General features: G+C 37.9%; 1 protein-coding gene across 3 annotated transcripts in view; it reads left to right on the forward strand.

The window, feature by feature from the left end:
* SYTL3 (synaptotagmin like 3) overlaps positions 1 to 17,759 on the forward strand; it is a 33,950-nt gene that overhangs the window by 7,672 nt on the left and 8,519 nt on the right. The window contains exons 4-10 of one of the 3 annotated variants that reach the window (XM_048297549.1): positions 2,526 to 2,590; positions 5,178 to 5,229; positions 6,522 to 6,588; positions 7,527 to 7,599; positions 10,946 to 11,070; positions 14,531 to 14,674; positions 17,426 to 17,604. In XM_048297549.1, coding sequence (XP_048153506.1) covers positions 2,526 to 2,590; positions 5,178 to 5,229; positions 6,522 to 6,588; positions 7,527 to 7,599; positions 10,946 to 11,070; positions 14,531 to 14,674; positions 17,426 to 17,604 — 705 coding nt within the window. Of the gene's footprint in view, positions 1 to 2,525; positions 2,591 to 5,177; positions 5,230 to 6,521; positions 6,595 to 7,526; positions 7,600 to 10,945; positions 11,071 to 14,530; positions 14,675 to 17,425; positions 17,605 to 17,759 lie in introns of all 3 variants that reach the window. The other 2 variants (XM_048297550.1, XM_048297547.1) reach the window with 2 other exon arrangements.

A 17,759-nucleotide genomic window follows, 5' to 3' on the forward strand; every position in this document is an offset into this window, starting at 1 on the left:
TTATTTATTTCATAAGCTGGTCCAGATATTTAGTGGTAAAACCAGTAAAACATTATTTAGATTAATTAAAAGACCTTTTTACTTTTTTTCAGGAAATTACCTTTTTTAAATCTTGCTAATACAGATGGATATGTCAGCTGTTAGTGAATTTCTCTTTATAGCGAAGAGAGAGCACATTTGATCTTTAGTCATGATGTAAAGTCAATTAAATTCAGTCAGACTTCTTCCATCGCCTTCAGCGAGCTTTACATCAAAGCTGCAAATCTCAAGAAGGGTAGGAAGTGCAGCAATGTGGTAGATGCTACTCAGCACCTTTTGTTTATCCTGGTGAGGGGAAAATAGGATGGCTGAGAAAGGTAAGAGCTTATTTTCAAGTCTCAAGTAGCTCTAATTTTGAGTCTTGTTTATCACTAGAGTAATTTTTTCCTGAACCAAACAGCAGCAGCAGCACTATGTAGATTCTCCCCTAGACACTGGGGTCATGTTTGTAAGGAACTTGCTTATACACCTCAGTGAAAGAGTAAGCAGGGATAAGCAAATTTTGTATTTCTTACAAAATAAGAAAATTTGCAAGCCTTGTGAACTGACAAAGTTTGTATCTTTCACCTGGAAGAGACATCTCTTGTGTGGAAGGAGTTGGTATAGTGTGTTGGGGTTTTTTTAAAGGAATTCTATCTTCTAGGAGTCTAGAATGATGTTTTCTTTGGAGGAGTTTAGTCTATTTTACCTGACAAAGGTTCTTTATTAGGTTTGTTTTCATACTTTTGGTCATATCTTAACTCAATACACTCTTTATCCACAAAAAAAAAAGGTATTTTCATTCGGTGTGGTCTAATTATCATAGAATGGTTTGGGTTGGAAGGGACCTTAAAGATCATCTGGGTTCCACCCACCCTGCCATGGGCAGAGACACTTTTCCCTAGACCAGGTTGCTTAGAGCCTCATCCAGCCTGGCCTTGAACACCTCCAAGGAAGGGGTGTCCAAACTTCTCCAGGTAGATTCAATTATCACATGAATCGGTGCAGAACTGGAGATTAAACTCTGGCAGATAACCAGGGGGTAGTTGGAATAACGTAAAGGGAGAGCTGGGGTTGAAAATCAAGGCACTATACCAATGCAAAGCCCTTGAAGGCAGAGATTTCAGACATTTGTTAGTTAATAGATGTCCATCCAAGATAAGTAAGTATCCTGTCTCAGTTATTTAAACCTAATTTTCAGACTCACCTGTGTTCAGTTATGCACAAGGATCTATGGTTAGGCATGAAAATAAATTGTACAGTTTACATGGGTAGTGTTTTTCTTTTTAATATTCTGCATTGCTACTTACAAAGTTACAATTTAAATGCCTAAAGGCTATAAAATCAAGCCACAGAAAGAGCAAAAAGCATCCTACCTACAATTTGTCTGTTTCAACACAGAATAAGGTGAGGTGTGGAATGGCAGACCCAGGGGTTTTGTTGCCTAGCCATTGGTGGATATCACTTTAGCTCTTATGTTTAGAGATTTTGCTTTATTAAGAAGATAAGCCCTACATGAATTTACTGTTTATATGCTGTTGCCAGTTTCAAGCCATTTTGGCAGAGGGAATGGTAATAAAGAGATTAATTTTATAGAAGGAAAATCAACTACTGGGTAGAGAAGAAAGTTTAGTAGTGCCTGCATCAAGGAAATTTTTGCAGTGAGACCTCATCTTATAATAAGCATCACAAAATTCACAAGGAAGGGAGATATGTCATATACAAATTAGTAAGACATTTAGGTGAGAATTTGGAACCTGAAGAATCCAGAGAATCCTATCATCAGTTAATTTTTTTTTTAATCTCTCTTTAATAATGGCTGAGTTCCAATTGCAGCCTTCAGCAAGAGTAAGATTTGCTGAAAATCTGATCTTGACAGAGCTATTTAATCTGATATAATTTTGTACTTGTTAATCATTACTTTTCTGATCCTGTGATCCTGGTGCCTTTGACATCGATGTAACTGATAGTAGTCTCCACAAAATGAAGAGATGGGCCATGAAGTGCTTGTGCTGTCAGGCCTGTGGAGCTCAGTGCTCCCTGGTAGCCATCCCAAGTTCTGCTTGGAACCGTGTCCTCTACCATGGCCACTCCCCACTTCTCAGAGAAGCTGCAGCTGTAAGCAGCCAGCACCCCAGTCAGCACAAGTGCCTGTGCTACTTTGCAAGTAGCTTGTACAGACTGGAGTGCACCCAGGACTCCTGCCTTCAGAGCAATGCCTAGAGCAGTGGGTATCACGTTCCATGGGCAGTCCTACATTGCAAAAAGGAAAACAAACTATCAAACAAAATCCCTGTCAAAACCAAACTAAAAGTCCCCAAAGGATTCCTCCCCTCTGTGTTTTTTTTCAGACCCACAGCAAAACCAGTTAGTGGATTGAGTAGTCATGAAATCTTAGTTTTATGCTAGGATTAAGAAAGGATGTTGGATTGTTAAGCAGTTACTGAAAACTTGAAGAAATGTACTTGCAAACATTTTGATTTAAATATCTTTTGATTGTTTTTCAGAGATGTGAAAGTAAAGGCTGGTGAATGGTTCTTTGAGGAACGAGCAAAGAAATATCCAGGTGAAGGTAATCCTTGGGACAGATCATAAACTGCTATATAATGTGTAGTTGTCATCTAAGTGAAACACAGAATGTAGTCTGACACTGTATCTAATGTTTCTTCCATTCTACCATGCAGTCCATCTGTCTGTGCAGTAAATAAAACATGAAGACAAATTAACAGAATGCATTTAAAGGTAGAACTTATTTTGTCTGAGTAATAAAAATAAGAAAATTACTGACCCTGTAAATTCGAATTAATGAGCATGTAAGACTTCTAAGAAATACAATGGCATTAAATTAGTATAGAAATGTTATATGTACAGGAAAAAAATGATCTTGCATTCATCATTTGTCAAAGTTAAAATTTCAGTTGTTTTCACTGAGGAGGTTCTAAAGTTTAAAGAAATGAGAGAATAGAATAACCACCCCTCCCCCTCCCCCCCATTTATAGCTATAAATCAGCAGAGAGCTAAATGCTTACTGTTTCATTACCTCCAGCCAGCTGGCTGTGCCATTGCCTTGTGCTGGGGTCTTTTAAGTGCCATTGAAAGTACAAAGCCCTAAATGAAATTATAGAGGATGTGGATGGATTGCTCTATGGGGAATGTGTTTTGCCAGCCAAGGAGCTATTATTTTTTGTTTTCACCTACAATAATTAGTGAGGTGGAGAGGATTTCTTTCCTCTATCCCTTGAAGTGCCACTTCAGATAGGCATCTGTTTCATTTTGTGCCTGACTGTAGTTAAATGATACAGTTTCACTTCCAGTATCTGTGTCTATGTTTAGGAGTAGTTGGTGAAAAGGAAGCAACTGGGCCTTAAATCTCTCTTGGGAAGCTTGAATAGGAAGAATTTTATAAGTGGAAGAGCATAACCCGGCAAAGTTTGGGTTCTAGGTGTTTGTGAAAGGCATCAGGCAGCATATTAGGAAACTAAACTAAAGTTTCTATTAAAACAATTAATTTAAAATTTGAAAGATTCTACTGAAGTCCACTCTAGCTAACACAATTTCTCATTTTGAAATATTAGTTGGCTGATTTTTTTAAAGCACAGTTTCATCCAATAACCATTGATAATAATTTCCCCTCATTCTTCTCAGCGAGTCTAAAGCTGGTAATTTTATCAGTCTCTCTATTACTGGAAAATTTTGTTCTCAGATACTGAATCTGATATTGCAAGGCACTGACTGTGTGTTTTCCCAGCAAAATAAATCAGATCTCACTTTCAATTATCAAAGCTTTATGGGTGCTTGAAGCATTTTGCTTAGTTAGTCTAATGGTAATACTGTTGAAATCATGAAGATCTAAGAATGTACAGAAGATAAACCTGCAGGGAGAAATATGTTTTGTTTAGTTCTTTTGATTAGACCAACTGATATATTTAAAGGGGTTAAAAACGTGACAAATTTTGAAACACAGCAACCATTATGCATCCTTCAATCCTGGAGGGACAGTGCCCTCTTTTGGTTTGAAAATATAGCATAACTGAAGTAATCACTGGAAAATAAGTTTAACTGAAAAAAAAATTTTACCGTGAAGTTTCTCATGTTGTAGAGTAAAAAAAAAATTACACTGTTATGCTTTTTATTAATCTTTTTGTAGCTTCTACCTAAAGAAAAAGATTACTATTTTCATAAAAGTGGTAGATTGGTCACTAAAGGCAATCAATTTAAAATCTAAGATAGCAAATGTTACTTATCAATAAAAGAGAATTCTGGAGTTCCAATTGAAAATCGTAACATCCATGAACTGATTATTGTTTCTACCACTACTAAGGTCTATTTCTGTTATGTAAGTAATGTTATAATTAATGACATCATCAGCAAAACATGGATCACATGCATGTATCAGGAATTACTAGCGATTAAAGTCCCTCCAGATAATTTTGGTTGGCCATTTGTTACGTGCTTTTAGCCCGTTATTATATTTGTGATCCCCCAGGAACAAACTACAGTTTTATGAGTCTTCATTGTTTGTGCCTGATGGAGCTCTTGCTCCTTGGTGTCTTCACATCATGTGGCTGCTTACCTGAGGAATGTGCTGTGGTTGCCATTTCCCTGCAAGGGATGCTCTTGGCAAAGGGTCCTGCTCCTGTTTGTGAGCTAGTCAGGCATTTTCATCATTGCTCGTCTCTAGTAGGAAAAGTGAAAAGAATTTTTCATGAGATGCAAGAGTTGACCATGTGCCTGCTCTTGTACACGTTTTCAAGCTTCCCTCAGTGTTTGAGTTTTGTGGTTAAAGTGCGCTTTAGTGCAGTGGGCCTGGGCACCACCTCCACTTAGCAACCTTTAGGAATGGGCCTGTTGGCATCTGTATGTGATTGTCCTTAACATTTGTGAGGAGTTCATCTGAATGTGTCACCTGCAACAGGGGAGGAGGAAATCATGGTATGGTTTGAGATGTTTGAGGTACAGGAGAAACTTGTGTGTTGCTTGGCGTGTGTGCTGATACATTAGTTGGGAATTGACTTCACTCCTGACTTGCATGTGCATGAGCTTCTGTAAATACAGGCCAGTTCCTGAAAGGCACTGATTTAAAAAAAATGTTATACAGGCATAAGTAGCTGCTGTTGCTGCTAAATGATCTTTGGAATTTTTCTTTACCTCCTTCATAGGCAGACATGAAACAGTTGGTGCAAAGCTCTTGGAATCTTACCAGAATCTGAGGTAAGGCTCATAAAAGGACAAACAGTCCTAGGACACTGAGAATTTGTATAGGTGATCTATTTTATGTTATAAACCAGCCAGCAGTGTGTATTCCTTTGTTATGAAAAAAAAATCAATACTTTTGGAGTTCAAATGATAAAAGCATAGAAAATTTTTCCCTTTTAGTTGCCAGCAATCCATAGAACAGATCTGATGTACAACAGAGTACTTTACTCTTTGTTTAGAGTAATAGTATCCTACTTGAAACAAAGGGGCATGCATTATTTTTGTTTCATCTGCTTATGTTTTTTTGCATAATTATTTATACAATTTTTTGTTAAACTTGCAAAATACGTTCAAATTATTGTAAATGCAACTTATTTACTAGCTGTCATAACAGCATCGTTATTTGTTCAATGGGAGATATTGCTGATATGATAGTTTTACAATAAATAGTAGACAAGAAGTTAGACATTTTCACTTACCATACTTTAAAAAAATTAAAAATCTAGTTTACAGTGAATAAGTACTTTGACTAGAGGCTGAAGCATGACCATACTTAAATTATTACCAGTGATATATAATGATGTAACAGTCTGCTTAAAATATGTTATTTAAGTAATCCTCTGCCTTAAAATAAACCAAACCAAAAAACCACAACACCAAACAGCAACAACAAAAACTACTACCAAAACCCAAACCAACTAAAAAACCCCCCAAAAGCCACATGTAAAATAAGATACGAAGAAATGTTTTCAATTTAATATAATTGTCTAGCAAGGGACAGCTGTATAAGAAAGAAACTTATATTCAGCTGGATAAGATCCTAACCAGGACTCGATTTTACCTGGGTGTGGCAAAACTAAAAGAGACTCAAAAAGGAAGTTCACCAGCTACCTTAGGATCTGTGATTGTGCTGTGATAACAGAATCAGTCAGATTGGTTTTTTTCACAGACCAGGACTATTTAGCACAGATGGAATGACAGGAATGTTTAAAGGGTCTTTAACAGCTCTGAACCTAGGCAAGGAAGGATCCTTTTAGTATTGTAAATAAAGATGACTGTTGTCTGAAAACATCTCTGGAGGAGACATGGGGTGTGTTTTACAGGAATTGTGATTTAGAGCACAGGACATAGACTGTAATACTGCCAGCCATATAGAAGTCTAGGGAGCCTATCCTAAATTAGGTCTTCCTGGTAGTTCTAATTTAATAATTTTACCTGGAGCACCCCAAGATTGAGAAAATAGAAAGGTTATTCATCTGTTGGCGTAATATATTAATTGTTGCACTGTTTATCTCTTAAATTTCTAGTAAAATTTCTGTCGTACCTCCAACTCCACCTCCTTTCACAGAATCAGCAGCAGGAACCAATGTGATGGTAAATGTATGTATCTGTAAAATACACATATAAGTGCACCACTTAGGGTGTCATTCATATGAAAAGGTCAGCCACAGCAATGTGGTAAATAACTGCTGTAACATCACCCTGCAATATATATGCAGCCTTTTGTTGATTTGTCTTTATTTTTATTCTGCATTGGTACTCGGAAAGAAGGTTTAGAGGCTATGAGGGCTGTTTTCCTTTAATTTTCAGTTTTTGAGGGAAGTGGCTAACCACTCTAGTGGCTAACTTCACACTAGAATGTTGCATCTGGTTTTTGGTGCCTCATCACAGGAAGATTGGACTGAGATCTGAGCACCATTAGAGCCTGAAGGATCCCATGTTCCCATGGCGTTCAATAATCATGTGTCACTTTCATTACTGAATGAAAAACAATGAATTTGATGGGTGCCTTTGCATTCCAGTTTCTAGTGACAGAATAGTAGAACGTGGCTTGAAATTCATAGAAATTGCACTAAATTACTGTTTGATTTAGTTTTGGATCCTCAGGCCCTGGTTTTGAAGCCCACTGCATTTCTGTAAACATTTTTATGTGCTTACCTGGAGTTTGATGAAAACTCTTAGATTTGGAGACACAGGAGCATCTTTAATAGATAGAAGTATTAAATACCTTGCAACAAATCAGTGATGTCATTAGTTGTATTTATGAACTCGCTATGTGATCTTTCTGCAAGGAGTTCCACTTACATGTGAAGGACCATGGAACTGAAAAGATTACTTTCCATCTTCATCCATTAGTGTGACAGTTTCCAACCATGTCAATGTATGTCCTCAGAAGTATTTCTCTACAGAAGTGAGCAAAGGGCTGCAGCCTTACCATCTGATTGTTATGTGGTCTGTAGATATGTAATCATGGAAACTTTAAAATTACAAATATTTTGTGTTTTCTTACTCTTTGCGTCTCCTATTTGCAGGAACTTGGTGAATCTAAAAGGTTTAATAAATCTGTGGAAAACTTGTTTTTGTCTCTCACGACACATATAAAAAGTAAGTAGCTTTCATTGTCTTGTCATTCCAGAATAATGTAGTCAAATGTTTCAATTTTTTGGCCACAGTGTTGGCCAAGAAATTGTTATTAAAAAAGGCTATTGAGTAATGGCTGAAACAACTAATGCCAAGGCTGTGCCAATCTGAAAAATAATACAGTATATCAAATTCTCCTAGTATTCTGCCAGTTGTTAAATAACCTGATTATATCAACCCAGAACACCTTTCTTGTAAAGATGTGAAAAGACTGTATAATGTTTTTTTTTAAATTCACCAGGTGTTCAGATGCAGTATATTTAATTCATGTTAGAGTAATAACCAATTGCTGATCTTCATGTTATCTGGCTGAACCCCAGCTGACCCTGTCAAAGAGTCTATCATTTAACAGGAGTTTAATATTTTCATTAACTGGCAGTATTCATGAGGACTTCCTTCCTCTTTCTTAGTCTAGTTGTGTGGAATTTTTCAGTGCGCATTTCTAAGTGCTATCCAGTCCTAACAACTCTTGTTCCATTCTGATGCTTTTGGTTCCTTCCATTCTCTTGCACTGCCTGCTGTTCCTAGGGGTGCAGGACTGTGTGTGCACCTCTAAGGCAAACTACATTGGTGACAGTCAGCCTTTGTGCAAAACAAATTAAAGGCATCAGTGACCAGAGGAAAACAACTTCTGAGCCTTAGGAAGATTACAGAGGCTTGCACATTTGCATGGATTTGAACAAACCGTAGTATTTTCTTGCTAGCTTCAACTTACACAACCCCACATGTGAGATTAGACCTGAACAAATCTGTCTTTTGTGCCTTTCTGCCTTTCCCCCTAACTCTTTTCTTAGCTTTTGTTTGATCTTTCCTTGAGCTTCTTCCACCCATCCTAAAGACCTATTCCCCTTTAACTATGCAAATTTAATGTTGTGTCTGTGTGAACACAGTAAAGCTATGCAGAGACATAGGTGACTTGCTCCTAAACAGAAGTATATGGTGTTGTAGGACACTACTACTGGAGGCAGTAATACTGGCAGCACAGAATGGGATGCAGAGTAATTTATTCAGATTTCTGTTAGTTTGAAGCCTGGCCATATCCCAGAGTTACTGGTAAAGACTGTCAGGACTGCAGCAGAGTGATTTATTAATTCACTGCTACCAAAAGGATGGTCCTTCTCCACTCACATCTTTCTTCTCTCTCTGTTTCTAGCCTTATGCTGCCATAATTAGCATCTGGGACCTTCTATAAACTGGTTTAGCTAATTTAAAGGGCAGAACATTAACCTAGACAAAACACATAGGTACTTTTCTGCTGTTTTAGTGTGGGCTCAAGGTAAGATATATGTTGGAACATGTGCAACAGAGTGCTGGTCCGTGTGATCAGGAGCTAGGGATGGAGAAGAGCAGAGCAATGGTTGCAGAGGGAGATGGAAGCAAGTTTTTAGTTCAGTTCAGCTGTGGATGAAACCCCACTCAGGTGCTCTCATCCTCAGTTACTGTGGAGCAGTTTAATTTGGGAGAAAATAACAGGCTGCTGCAATCATTGAAGTCAGTAATTAAAAAGTATAGGAAGTCTTACAGAGAGAAAGACTTGGGTTTCTTGACTTAAGAAACCAGATTTTTCAGACAATATGGCCTCTCAATGAAACCTGGTACTGTGCTGTTAAACGTTTTTTGTGACAAGTGTCTAAAGTTAGTACTCTGTATCTTATCTTGACAAAAATGTCCTGGTTTGCAGAGGTATTTAATATACCCAGCTCTTGTTTATTGCAGTAAATAAACCTGGAGAACCTTGTTCTGCCTCTGACTCTCTCACTGGAGCCTGTGTGTGTGTGTGTCTGAGAGCAGCGGGAACGAGGGATCAGCGCATGCAGCACAAAGCTGCCATTGTACAGTCTGCTCCTTTGTGCTGTTACCTCCTGTTCCAGTGTGGCTTGGCAGCAAGAGGAGATTATAATCCAATGGTTGCCATTTGGTGAATGTAAAATGAATTACTGGTTGTAGTTTTATTTGCAATGAAAAATTCCTCTTGGCACTAGAGAGAGTGTCAGTCTTGCTGACATTTGGGTAGAGAAGCCAAAAGAGGAATAGATATGAAAACTGAACATTTGTTTTTTCCCACAATAACCTGTTCTGTAACCTGTTCATTCTAAGAGAATGTGAGGCAAGCTAGTGTTTCTGCCTCTTCTGCTGGTCAAGCTACTCAGATTGTATCTATTCCATTAGAACTCTCAATTCTGGTCTCTTTTATGATCTCTGATTTCACTGTGTATGTTAAAATCCTGGTTTCGTTTACAGAGATGGCTTAATTGAGCTTGCCTTTGAATAGGTCACATGGTGCCTTAATGGTGTACGCAGAGTACAGTAAACATCTGAGGACTGATTGCTACTAAGAACAAAACTAACCCAGAGTGTCTTTAAAAATCACACCTGAGTGCCATTGTTTTTGAATACCATAATGTTGTACTGTCTGCTGTCTGAGGTTTTTCCACAGAGGCTCATGTTGTGAGAGAAGTGTTTATTTCTTCTGTATGAATTAAACATATGATAGCTATTTCATGTACTACTTATAAATTTTTAATTCTTCATGAGAATCTATCTGGGATTGACAACAAAGTATCTGCAGCTAAGCCTGCTCATATTCAACTTCAGAAGTCATGGATGAGTGCTGCTCTTCCCTTTAAGTGAAGTTCTGAGTGCACACTGAGGAATAAGAAGCGAAAAGTGGAGCATTAAATATCCAGTTGTCCTGTAGACTTATTTGCCGATAAACTACATGTTACTGAAGTGCTAATTCAACAAGGTGCTTAAGTATGGACATAAGCTTATCCGTATGAGTAATGTTATTGAAGTCAATGAGGGCTATTCACATTCTTAAAATTATATGTTGTTTGGGACCAGTGTGTATTATCCCTCCTGTCACCCATATTTTGGATACATTTCTAAATATTCCCCAGTATGATCTTCTTTCTACTTTTCATTATCGTGTTGCTTTATGTTGTTATAACAATTTTGCTTTTATCCTGAACCAAACCAAACTGCTTTACAAATCAAACTATACATAGGGACTGTAGTAGCTGCTTCTGCAAGGAAACTGTATTTGATGGCTTACATTTCCTTGCAGTGGCTATAATGATAGGGAGCAAGGAGTATAATTTCCAGTTGAAACAGCATGAAAGATTTAGGGAGGCAAAATATAATTATATACAATATGACAAGCACTTGTCTTCCTATCTCTTTCTTACTGTTAGGAGATCAATGCTAAAGGTGCAGGATGACAGTTTGAAAGCTACAGAATTAGCCTATAGATCTATAGCATTGCTTACAAAGTTTGTTATAGTGACTTTTCTCTATGTTTTCACTTCAGAAATATCAAAGTCCCAGAATGATATGGCTGACAGGTGTGTCCTAACCACAGATTATGGGAAGAATGTGGAAAGAAGAAAGCAAAGAAGGAGCCAGTCTGACACTGCAATCAACATTACAAGCAGGGTATCCATATTATTATACACAGTCTGTAACTGTAAGAGCTGTTTCAGGAGTGAAATATATTTGTGAGAGCAATCTGTACACAGTGAAATTTTGCATTTATTTTATGAACAGGATGTAGCTGATGTTCACCGACTGTGGTCAGAACTCTGATTCTTCACAAAGTTTTTGACAGATTCTGCACAATTGATTTCAGCTCAGAGTTGAAATATTAGACTGAGATTTTTGCAAAGGGAGGGAAAGATTGAGGGGATGGGGCACTTTGCTCTTAGGTGCTCACAGACACTCTTGACATTGACTTGATACCTGCTCTATGTGATTGTTGGGCTGCAGAGAGGTGCTCTGTCTTGTCTTCTTCCTGCCCCTTTTGCTGCTGAACAGGACAAGCTATGACTATCCCAAACCCATCCTGATGTTTTCAGAGCATATTTTAAGTTGGCAGGGAGAAAGCATTGCTGTTTGTTGCTATGCAACTTCCCTTTTCCTTTTGCTTTGGTTACAGTCTCTAGCTTTCAGTATTTCCTTGAGAAGTTTGAGAAAAATCCAGTCATCTGTTTTCCTACAAATTGTGCAGGGCTGAAGATGATGTCACATTTCTGTTTTAGAGTTACACTGAAGATTTTGTTTTGTACACTGTCAGCTCTCTCAAGTGACTGAACTTTGTCCATACTTAGTTTTCCACATAGTGGGTACTTACTGAATTGCCTTGTTCATCTGAATGAGGTCAATGTGGTTTGCTAAGTGCCTGGATTAGATGCTGAGAAAAGGCCTTGCTTTGGGCCAGACCTTGTGGGACACATTACTCACAGCTCCCTTGTGCACTTTGCTTTCCTCAGAAGGGTTAGGTGCTGATAAATGGGAGAGACAGGATGTCAGGCTGCATGGACTGGGCAGTTTGAATTGGCTCAGCAAGGTCTGAGAACTCAGTGAAATTTGTTCTGGTATTTTTGTATGCAATTAAATTATCAACAGAATTGGCAACAATTATTAGTTACCTGAGTGCTGCTTTCATTGTAGCAAGCCACACTTTGGTGTTAACTTTATTCCACAGGCAGAGCACTGCTCTTCTGGTGTGTTGTAAAACATTACAGTTGGAATTTAGACTAGGCTTCATTGCACGGTGATCACAAACAATCTGCCACATTTAAAAGACGGATATGGAGTCTTTGCCTTCAGTAATTAATTAGCAGAAAAATCCGAATTATTTGTATGGGTTTTTAATTGCCCATTTAAAGATTTAGGACTTATGTCCACACTTTGTGTTGCAGGTTTTGAAAGATAGATTTCAATATTTGTGTGCCAGAGCACTATTTCTCTGAATCATTTGAATGAGTTGGACTATATTTAAGCTAGAATTTTAGTTTTTCTAGAAGTACTGTTGATTTTTTCCTTGTAAATGTCATTCATCTTTGTTTTCCTTTAGGAAGGGTAGCTGTTTACATCCTTACTAGAGCTATGCCTTAAGTTATGGGACAGAACCTGTTTTAAATTACACTTGCAAAACAACTAATTATATTTATAAGAAAATATCACGTTGAAATATTACTTGTTGTGATTTCCACCCCAGAAAGAACTTTCATTTTCAGAGAATGAATCAGAGCAGAGGGTTTTCTGCCTAGAAATAGTGTATTTTTCTTTTAGGAATGACTGTGAAGTAATAACTGTAACCACAAGTTCGAATGTGCAGTGTGTAAGGCTGAGGCACTGCTTAAGCCTCGAGAACACTGTCTGTTTTTTAAGTAAGCTTTCTAAATTTGTGATGTGTGCAGAACTTGATTCCTTCAGATTAAAGTTGAAAGAGATCATATTTAACCTCAGTATTAGTGAAAAAACCCAATCCAATGGCATGAAGTACCAGCCAGTGTAAAATCTGGATGTGGGAAATAAATAGTGTTTTCAAGGGCCTCTCATCATCAGAATCCCTAAGTTTATTAAGGGAAGTGCAGTTATATGTGCCTCACTGGGGGAACAAGCAGGCATGTGCCACGTTTGGGAGCTGTTTGTGGTGCACTGGTAGCTGTGGGATACCTCTCCTGTGGCAACAGAAACAGACATTAGAGCTGGCCTGGGCTTGTGACCGGATGCTGAGTTTAGCACTGGTAGCTGTGTTGCCTTGTCAGTCTCTTATGTTCTGTACTGCACAAGAGAGAAGTCTTTCTGATCCAAGTAGAAGCTAAAATTCAGTGTGTAGTAGGTTGTTTTGGTTAGCAAGTGAAATTGATTGTGTTTCAGCTTTTATAAAGCAGAAGACAGTTTCTGTGATAGGCAATACTATTTTGGGTTTGCTTGGGGTTTTTTTGAGGCTGTATTCTGAATGCATTTTCTGTCTGTTTCTCTCTCACAAGGTAACTTAATTCTTGCATCTATTCTTAAGGTAGGACACTTAATAGACATAACAATTTCCGTGTGTTTTAATAACAGCAGACTGGTTAGGATTTTGCACGTCCTGTTTTTTTCAGAAGTAATCTCCATCTATTATCTCATCTCTCGTTGTCGTTCTCTAGTGCTTTATGTTGACTGTGCAGGAGGGATTCTCTCACATTTTCTGTTTCTTTTATGCAAATAAGTCCTAATCCTTTCTATTGATTCAGTCACACTAGACTCTTTTTAGTCTTTCAGGTAATCTGTTACAAAACCTTTTGAAAGAAATTATTTTCTTAGATCCTAACTATATACAATTTTACCTTGCTTTTTTCCTATCCATTGAGGTGTTAACATACTTTTCATAGATTGTAGTATCCCCAGGAAGTGGTGTGCCAGAAGCACCAATATTTTGAGCATATTTCCAGCCCTGTGTATTTGTGTTCCAGCACTTCATTCCATTAACTGTTGCTCTTGGTAACAGAGGTGGCTGTAGATAAATCTCAAGGCGTTTTGATTGATATATATATATATATAACTCTCTCAGAAATTAGCAGGGTTTTCATGGGAAAATTGGAAAGGTGAATGGACTTAGTCAAAGCAAAGTCAAGCTAAATAAGAACTTGGAAGTCTGTTTCTATTTTCAAATCTCGTTCCACTTATGTTCACTCTTGCATAGGTAAACACAGGCATGTGTCATGCATATTGCAAAATATAGTTTTTAATTTCCTGGAGTCAAGACTATTTTTTTCTTCCAAAATTACTGTTTTGTTAAGGCCTAATAAGGACTTTTATTAGTATATTGCTACTTTTGGTGTGTTATTAGTAGATGGCTGTTAGTAATTACTGTGGTTGTGATACTTAGATTAGCTGATGGTATGTTGATTTTAGAGAATTATTAATATAATGAGTGTACCAATAACTGGGTTGAGAGAGTTATAAATCAACATTTAAATTACTACATTATCTTTGAAGGTGTGCCACCTGCATGACCTTAATCAGTGTCAATTGTAGCCATTTACTGAATTTTTTCCTGAAGAAATTGGGACATTTTTCTTCAATTAGGAAAAAAAAAAACCCCAACTTTCTGGATTTCTTACAGATGAAAAGTACACCCAGTCTGCAACAGCTCGTCACTGGGGCCCAAAATGACAGTGAAACTCAGAGCAAAAGTAGTTGCCAGGAGGAAGAAGACATGACAACCAGTCCTACAAGTGATACAGTTTTCTGTGATGGCAGAAAACATGTAAGTTAAGGGTGAAACACAACAGAAGAAGTGTTTAAAGGGAACAGATATAAAAGCTTGTGCAGAATGTTGGTGTATTTTGGATTATATTACAAAATGAAAGAGGAATTGTACTTGAGTTTGTATCTGATGAAAGACTGATGCCTTTGGCACAGTCCTCATAGTAACACTGTGAACTTTCTGAAGCATAAGGCAAATTAAATTAATAATGGATAATTGATGGATATATCCACTGATAATGAATAATTGATAGAACAGCTTCTTATGAATTTTGCAAATGCAACTAACATTCTTCCCATTTGATTATTAGGATTGGGGTTATGAATGTGGTACTTTCTCACCTAGTATCTGGCTTTTTCTCTTCAAGCTTCATTTACTGGAAGGGTTTTGTCAGTCTGCAAGAACTGTGGTAGTGGAAATGTCAGTGGAAATTCAAATGTCAGAATGTGAGTGAATGAAGAGGATGGCAGTGATGGAAGCCAGGGGAGCAGGTCATAGGCTTAGGGGATGACATTGAATCATCCTCTGTTGGATGGCATTTTGAATACTGCAAATGAGAGAGAAGGAAGCCAGTTATAAATGAATTCAGCACATGCTTTAAAGCCTGTATGATTAACTGTGGAAGCTAATTTCTCTCTGTTAGTGATCAGGTTAAGCAAGGTGAAGTATCCAAAGAATTCGTGACTGATCTTGTAAAGAAGGGAGCTAAAATGGCTTAGGGAATCAGAATTAAACCAGGCTACTCACTTGACAGAGAAGCAAACACACACACAGGGGCCTTGGTCCTCTCTCATAGTTTACTGCACTGTGGAGTCTGAGGTGTTAAGCTGACAAATGGAAAACAGTTTTGTATTACACTTGTGATTCTCATGACAACCATTTGAGCTGGGCTATAGAAAGCTCAGGCTTAAAACTGAAATATTTTCTACTATCTTATAAAGGTGGAGGTCAAATTCCATTAAACTTCCCTTTATGGGTAATTGCTGGATGTTGAAGGCAACTCCATAAAAAATATATCTTCCAAAACATCAGATGGCATTGCTTCCAGTTATGCTAGCAGAAGTACAATATGTTAAGTCATTGCTAAATCCTTGCTCACTGAACCAAAAGAGGTGACTTCCACCCATCCATGGGATTGCCTTATCAGATGTGAGGCATATGTAATGATACTCAGTCCAAACATCATTAATCATAACACCTATCCAGCCTTCCTAAATAAATAGGGTGTTCTGTGGAATAAATATTAGGGACTTTTGCAGAATTTTTTTTTAGGACATATGAGCTTAGGAAAAAACTCTGATTGCATTCCATTGCCATAAAGGATTTTGGTGGAAAATAAGCATTTTCTGGTCTGGTGAATAAAAATATGTCAGTGAATGAAAGAGCAGAGCTGAACAAAGCTGCAAGGGAGATTGATTACACTGATACACGTCTTGTGGAGGGGGCAATATTACATGCAACAAGCATCCGGTCAAAGCAGTCCTTACACTTCTTTTGACCTCCTCAGTAAGCACTCTAACCCTTCTTTTGACACGTGTGTGTTGCTTAGAGCTTAAAAGAGAGAGCAGATAGCCTCTTTAATAAATCTTTTGGTGTGAATTGAGTATTTAGCATGCTGTACAAAGGAAGAAAAGCATCTCCACAGAAGAGAGATACAATCTTGCAAACACTACTTTGCACTCGTAGCTGCTGGGTTGTGCAATGCAGAACTCCTTGGTCAACCAGTCCTCTGTGGGTTGGTGTTTATTTTCAGGGGGAGGAGTGATCTAACACAGATCTCTTAGCAATCTAGGGCAGTGTTGCTGAGAAACTGATCCCAACAACAGTGGTGCCTTCGTGACAAATGCTGTGTAAAAAGTTTCTAGGGCTCACCTTAAAGAATATCATTATAAATGAATGGAGACCAAACTGTTCTGAGTTGATAATTTGTTACAGTGAAGGCAAGATAGCACCCTAAAGTTAAGTGTCTGGGCTGGGCCACACGAAGGATTAGTCTCTTCCTTCTTTGCAGTGTCCTGGCTTCTGTAAATGCTAGACATAAGTACTCTTTATATGTGTGGATGGACCATACATAAAGCATACAGACCTTTGCCCCAAAGGTGAAAGTAGATGAAGGGAGAGCAAAGGGCTGAGGTGAGCTAGGGAACATCATCTTTATGCACCCACATACAACAGCAGGAAGTATTCATATTTTAGTCTCTCTTGAATGGTCTGCAATACAGCGTATGTCGTTTTTATATAGAATTGGGACATCTTGTAAAATATTTACTGGATGTGCAGGCCACTTTGGTATTCCCTCTAATACATGGTAGAACTGAATGTACCCTACTATGAATGTACCCTACTATGAGCTATGTATTAAAAGCAGTCTAATTCAATGGGTTTTTAATGTTTTTTAGATTTCAGAGGGTGTTTTCATTCCCTTTCAGATACTTACCCCATTTCTCTCATGGGAAGTGACATAGCAGTTTTATATAAAGACAGGTTCTAAATCTAGAAGTTACTTCAAGCATTTTCTCAGCCTAGAGAGTTTGCTGAAGAGAAGGGGGCAAAGCAGTAGAATTGCAATTACAGTCATAATTTTCAGGGATGTTATGAAAGCAATGGAATGTTTTATACAGATTACCTTTAATTTCATGATTTGCAGTAGCTTTACAGTCATGTCTGTAAAGGTACTGGCTATTGAGGGAAATAAATGTTTTTTCCTGTTTGATCTGAAACTGCTTTTACCAGACATTTGTCTTTTCTCAGGGGAGTTTGTATAGTCTTAACAGCACTTGCACTGAGTCTGGCAATTTTGGCAAGGCTAACATCACAGGAGAAATAGAGTTTGCCCTAAAGTACAACTTCAGAGCTTGCATCTTGGAAGTTTGCATCAAGGGATGCAGGAACCTGGCTTATGGAGAAGAGAAGAAGAAAAAGTGTAACCCGTAAGTATTTCTGTAGAGAAGGAGAAGAAATGTAAGGAAAATATTCTGCTTTTTACAATACTCGTGTATGTTCGGAGTGAAACAGATTTATATATGATTGTATGCCGAATTGGCACCTTCAGAACATCCAGCATACACACCAATGCTTTGCACAC

The sequence above is a fragment of the Corvus hawaiiensis genome, chromosome 3 (genome assembly GCF_020740725.1).
Source record: "Corvus hawaiiensis isolate bCorHaw1 chromosome 3, bCorHaw1.pri.cur, whole genome shotgun sequence".
NCBI lineage: Eukaryota > Metazoa > Chordata > Aves > Passeriformes > Corvidae > Corvus > Corvus hawaiiensis.